The 5,598-nt window shown below is 36.9% G+C and overlaps 1 protein-coding gene across 2 annotated transcripts; it reads right to left on the bottom strand.

Annotated features, from left to right (window-relative positions):
* Positions 1–244: 244 nt before the first annotated feature.
* On the bottom strand, positions 245–3,940 carry LOC140790136 (putative disease resistance protein RGA1). Of its 2 annotated transcripts, XM_073140074.1 has the most exons (4): positions 1,378–3,940; positions 802–1,305; positions 659–699; positions 245–572 (listed from the first exon to the last, which is right to left on the bottom strand). In XM_073140074.1, exons 1-3 carry the CDS (start codon positions 3,938–3,940, stop codon positions 683–685), a joined length of 3,084 nt encoding a protein of 1,027 aa, XP_072996175.1. In that variant the 3' UTR covers positions 245–572; positions 659–682. The 2 variants fall into 2 exon arrangements, with proteins under 2 accessions (XP_072996175.1, XP_072996174.1); XM_073140073.1 differs by having other exon boundaries at positions 802–3,940.
* Positions 3,941–5,598: the final 1,658 nt, after the last annotated feature.

The following is a 5,598-nucleotide window of genomic DNA, read 5'->3' as shown; positions in this document are numbered from 1 at the left end:
AAGAAGCCAAAATTAGAAAGAATAATGGTTGAAATGCTTGATGAAATCTAATGGCAACATATCTCTTATGCTATTTTCAAGGAGGGTCTCATTTTCACAATAATATTAACGCGGGAAATAAAGTAGTCACAATAACAATGGGGAATAAAATTAGAATTAGAATGTTTGCTCACGCTCTGCGTATTGCAAACTTTCACAATAGAATTAACGTGAGAAATAACATTATAGTAGACAAGCTTCAATCTTGTTCCAAATAGGGTTCCACAAACTTTATTACATTACAAACTTACACAATTTAAGCAGAGAATGAATACAAACACACTGAAGCAACATCACAACTGCAATTAAGCAAGATCACAACTGCAGCAATAATTCTGATATAAGTATATACTACTATTTATTTTGCTAATTAGATAAACACATAATAACATAAGAAAGGTGCTTCGATTCCTTTCTCTTTATTTTGTCGAAGTAAATTTTAATGCTAGATTAAGGAACTCCGTTTCCTGCAGGATTTGATGACCAGAATTAAAATAATTTGGACTCGGAGGGAAGAAGCCCCACGGCAAGGCCTGGAAACAGAACGAGCAGTGTTACAACAGTCAGCTCGAAGGTAAAGAAAAAAGAAAACCAGAACGAAATCTGATTTTATACTCACTTGGTTGCTGGCATTAATCTCTTATTAGTCCCAAGGGTAACCTAATACAACAAATATGAAAGGAAATTACCAGCTAGATAGCAAAGAAGAAATAAAAAAAATACTACGTTAGGCGACAAATCAATGTACAGCATACTACGTACCTTCGATTATGTTGACATTCTGGATGTGAGAAATCTTATTCCAGTCTTTACCTATCTCTTTCTCAGTGCGTTTCCATAATTTTTCGCTGCAGGCCGTGATATCTAATGTCTCCAGTGCGGTGAGGCGTTGAATGCTCTTAGGCAAACGCTTGATGAGTGGGCAATCACAGATTTCCAAGCATCGCAACGAGGAGAGATCCCCCAACCATTCTGGAAGAGTGCGCAGGAATTTACAGTATCGTATTCTCAAGGTCTCAAGGGAGGTGAGGTGTCGGATGCTATCAGGCAAACTGGTCAGGAATTCATGTTCATTGAGGCATAAGTGCTTGAGGGATATTTCATGAACATCTCGCATCATAAGAAGTGGCATCGTCCGCCAGCTTAGATTTAGTGCCGTTACAGATGGTGGAATACATGGGCGTATTTGAAGCTTGGGACAATTCTGGATGTTCAATTCTTCAAGGCAAGGGAACAGGGATGCTCCTCTTTCTCCATCCCCTGCCACTGCAGTTACCCATTCTTCAAGCTCCAGCATTTCCATAAGATCTAGTCTTTTTAGTGAGGGGAATGATGTACCTGTTGTGTTTCTGACACCACAGAACTCCTCACTTATTCTCCTTACTTGTAACATTTCCCGAATGAATATCTCCTCAAGCTTGGGCAATTGCCCCAACACAGGCAGGTATTCACAATTAGGGATATGCTCAAGTTCAATCTTAACCAGATTTGGGAGAAATGACTCCATTTGTCTCCTCATCCAAGTAGGGAACTTTGAACCTTGGTATTCCCAGATGCGCAGTTCTTGTAAATTCTGGTGCGGTTGGAGTGCTTCTAGCATGGCCTCCACAACCCATCCTCTCCGATGCACCTCTGTAACCCGTCCTTTCGCATACGTACACATGCAGTGTAGCGATTTGATACTCCCTCCTCTATTCTTTAAATTGGTTGCCACAGCATCATGGATGTTCCAAACTACATATCCTTCATGTGGACCATCGATAAGGTAAAGTTCAATTACATGTCTATCAGGCCCCAATTCCAGTGGCTCACCTATTTGGACCTCTAGATCTTTCATGTCATTAATAGATGCGGGTAACTCATTGGCTATTGGACACTTTCGAATGTCTAGTGTTCTCAGTGAAGTAAGTTCTTTTAGAGATTCAGGTAGAGTTTCAAGATTTGAACAGCCACAAAAGTTCAATGAACTAAGATTTTTGAGGCTCCAAATCGAGTCAGGAAGTTTTGAAAGTTCTCTACTAAAGGAAAGATCAAGGTGGGTCAAATTACGAAGTTTGCCGATAGATACAGGAAGAGTACGGATACGATTACTGTATGATATTATCAACATCTCTAAGGTCAAAAGTTCTCCTATCCTTTCATCTATTTCTACATAAGAGCCCCAAAATTTGAGATACCTTAGTAGTTTCAACTCATATATTGAAGTAGGTAGATTACAATCGGAATTATAATTCAAATCTAAGACTCTAAGAAATTTAGTGTGTGAGAAGATTTCTTGAGGAAGAGAGCTGCATTCTTGGAAATGTAATGCTCTTACCTTTTTCAGTAAATCGCTCCGGAGCTCCGATGGTTGATGGTATCCGATAATTGATGCATAACGACACTCCTCGGGATTAATTTTTGGGGTCTTTCCAGCTTCTAAGACTGAAACTTCATCCCCAGCAATATATCTTGCAAGATCATACAACAAGTCGTGCATCTTATAAGTGTCTACTCCAGTTTCTTCAAGAAATGAATTTGCCAGCAGGTGCTTGATATGACTATCACCATCATGTCCCATCTGAATGAGCCTTTGAGCAGTCCAGTGCTGAATCAGCATGTCCTTGCCTAGCCTAAAGGCTCTTGGATACAAGGAGCAATAAAGAAAGCATAATTTAGATGAGGGTGGCAGAAGTGGATAACTTAACTTTAGAGGGGACATGATTTCATTCTCTGGTTGGCTTCCACCTTCCTCTAATTCCCTCAGTTCCCAAAGTTCACTATCTCTTACTTCCTCCCATGTGGCTTCCCCACTAGTAAAATGGAGCATGCCTCCAAGAATCTTAGCTATCAAAGGTACACCTCGACATTTCTTTACTATTTCCTTTCCAATTGATGCTAGCTTCTGATCTTTCGCACCAGGTGACAAGAATGCCTTTTGCTCGAACAGCTTTAAGCAAACATCATCTGACAAAGGCTTCAACATATGAGGGATTTCAGATTTCATGATTCGAGGAACTCGTTCACTGCGGGCAGTCACTAATATTTTGCTACCACCTTTACCATCTTGTAACACCTGCTTGAAGTCCTCCCATTTTTTGTCCTTTTCATTCCACACATCATCCAAAACAACCAAGTACCTCTTACCGTCTAAACTTTCTTTGGCTCTTTTTATTTTGGACTCCAAATTGCCAAGATCATTCCTATTTCCAGCTCCCAATGATAATAGGATCTCTTCTACCAATCTTTCCACTCTGAAGTCCATAGCATGAACCCATATCCTTTGCTCAAAGACTTTCATCCTGTCATCATTAAAGATTAGTTTGGCAAGCGTCGTCTTCCCTAGGCCCCCAATGCCGACTATAGGAATAATAGAGATAGCGTCACTTGGAGACAACAATCTGTTTATTATCCCTGTCGCTTCTTCACCCCTCCCTATAACATCATTTTTGTTCACTACAGAGGACGTCGTGCGGTCCTCTTGTTGATTGCTGATGGTCTCCTCTCTCAGATTGTATTTGCTTCTTTCTGCTGCAATATTGTCTAGTGTCTTTCTCATGACCTTCAATCTGTGAGCCATGGTTAGGAGAGAAAAAATTGACATGAAGATGGAGAAGAAATTGTTCATATTACAATCAAAGTTCAGATCATTTGACTGATTTTGGGTTTGAAATTGGTCCAACATGTCCTCAATGTCGTAGGCTGCAGCTTTCAGCTTCTTCAACCAGAGGCGCACTGATGCGCCGTTGAAAGATTGCTTCTCGGCATCGTTGAGGACTGCTTGAATTAATTCCAGGGTGGTCTTCATGCCTTCGAGGTCATTCTGGAAGTCCCATAGCAGTCCAAGCTCCGACCATGTCGTGGAGCCTAACTTGCTAAGCAGCACTTTCACAACAGCAGTTGCAATTTGTTCTCCCGCCATCACCAGACCGACTAGATCTCTCAGAATTCCAAAGCGAGGAAAGGAAAATTGATGCGAGAGAGAGAGAGAGAGAGAGAGATGAATGATGAGCAATATAGCTAAGCTTTTGGTTGCCTTTTAAAGTTTTTCTTTTCATTTTTTTCTAAATTTTTTAATTTTGTTTTTATTTTTTGAGAAAGAGAGAGAGAAGGATGACTTTTGAAATTTGGGGCTGCAACGAGAACGACATCCTAAATTGCGGGGAGATTTAATTGAATTTAGTATTGCCTGATGACGAAAGACATCTACAAGTGGATCCCAGTAGAAACCGTTGGCCAGATCGAAAGCTTTAATGATTGTCTTCCGAAGCCAGACACGACTAGAAATTGATCGAGCTATCTTATTACCCCCCTTCCTCCATAAAATATTTAAGGATTTCTACATAATAAAAATTATCAAAATATTATACTTGCTGCTATATTCTTTAAAATATCTAAATTCATTTTTTTCTCTCAGAATTATCATTACGATTAATTTATAATAGTTTATCATTAAAGTTAATAAATACATATAAATAACTAAAAAATACCTTCCTCTTTTTAAGTTTAGAGCGTAAAGTATTTACTAATAAATTTTATCTCATATAAAATAAGATATATTTTATTGTACTATGATGTTGTTATAATATTGCATAGTTTTAAAATTACTTTTAATAATTTATACAAGGGCAAAGTATTCTTTTTGATCTAAATTGTATTTTAATTGTGATTAGTTAGATATAAGTAACTGAATAATATTTTTGAAAGAGCACAATAATTTCGGTGGCAATTATAATATTTAAAAAATAAAGTGAGAATTATAATATATAAAAATCCTAAACATTTATTACCTCTTCTTTTCTTCCTTTCCGATGAAAGTATTTACGGCATGCTATATATCTTCGATTTTATTTTTTACTGTCTCTTTGAACTATCAGAATTTATTAATAAAAGGAATAAAAGAAATAAGCTAGGTAAGCTAAACACTATTGAAATTGCAATAAATTATAAGAATTTCTCAACAAAAAAGAAAAAAAAAAGAATACAAGTGGCCAATTTGCCCGCCGCATTAAGTTTGTGAAATCAGAAAACACCCTATTTAAATAGTTGCTAGTTGTTTTTTATTTTCTATTTGGAAGATTGGCATGTTCTTCTTCAGCCAATAAGTTCTTTGCCAGCTTGCAAGCTTAGTCAAAGTCGTCTAAAACCAAATACAGCTAAATTTGATCTAATTATTGCGGCCACTTGCTTTATTTAAGATTCAGATTCATTGCCTTGTACTATAACGTCAATGTCGCCAACTACCTTCTCAAAAAAATAAAAATAAAATAAAACTAAATTAAAATAAATAGATAAATAATAAAAAAATAAATTCTGAAAAAATTATTAGTACCAGTCAATGAGTGATCAAATACTATTACGACAGAGTCCTCAAAACAACCGAAAAATAATTCACAAAACAACCCACTAAACTAGTGCATATAAGCTCAAGTTTTGGTACTTCAGAAAGTTATGAGTCACTACTCTTAAAAAGAAAAAGAATTTTTTTTTTTAAAAGAATTCAAATTGCTATATATATATATATATATGAAAAATATCTAGACACACGTATGTATCTAAATCCTAGGCAATGATATCACT

This window comes from Typha latifolia, chromosome 6 (assembly GCF_019914945.1).
Source record: "Typha latifolia isolate L0001 chromosome 6, TyphaL0001v2, whole genome shotgun sequence".
Taxonomy (NCBI): Eukaryota; Viridiplantae; Streptophyta; class Magnoliopsida; order Poales; family Typhaceae; genus Typha; species Typha latifolia.
The sequence above is the reverse complement of the archived record's forward strand: the minus strand, read 5'-3'. Positions and strand labels throughout refer to the sequence as shown.

Coding starts and splice junctions, on each gene's coding strand:
- LOC140790136 (XM_073140073.1), bottom strand. CDS start 3,940: ATGGCGGGAGAACAAATTGCAACTGCTGTTGTGAAAGTGCTGCTTAGC.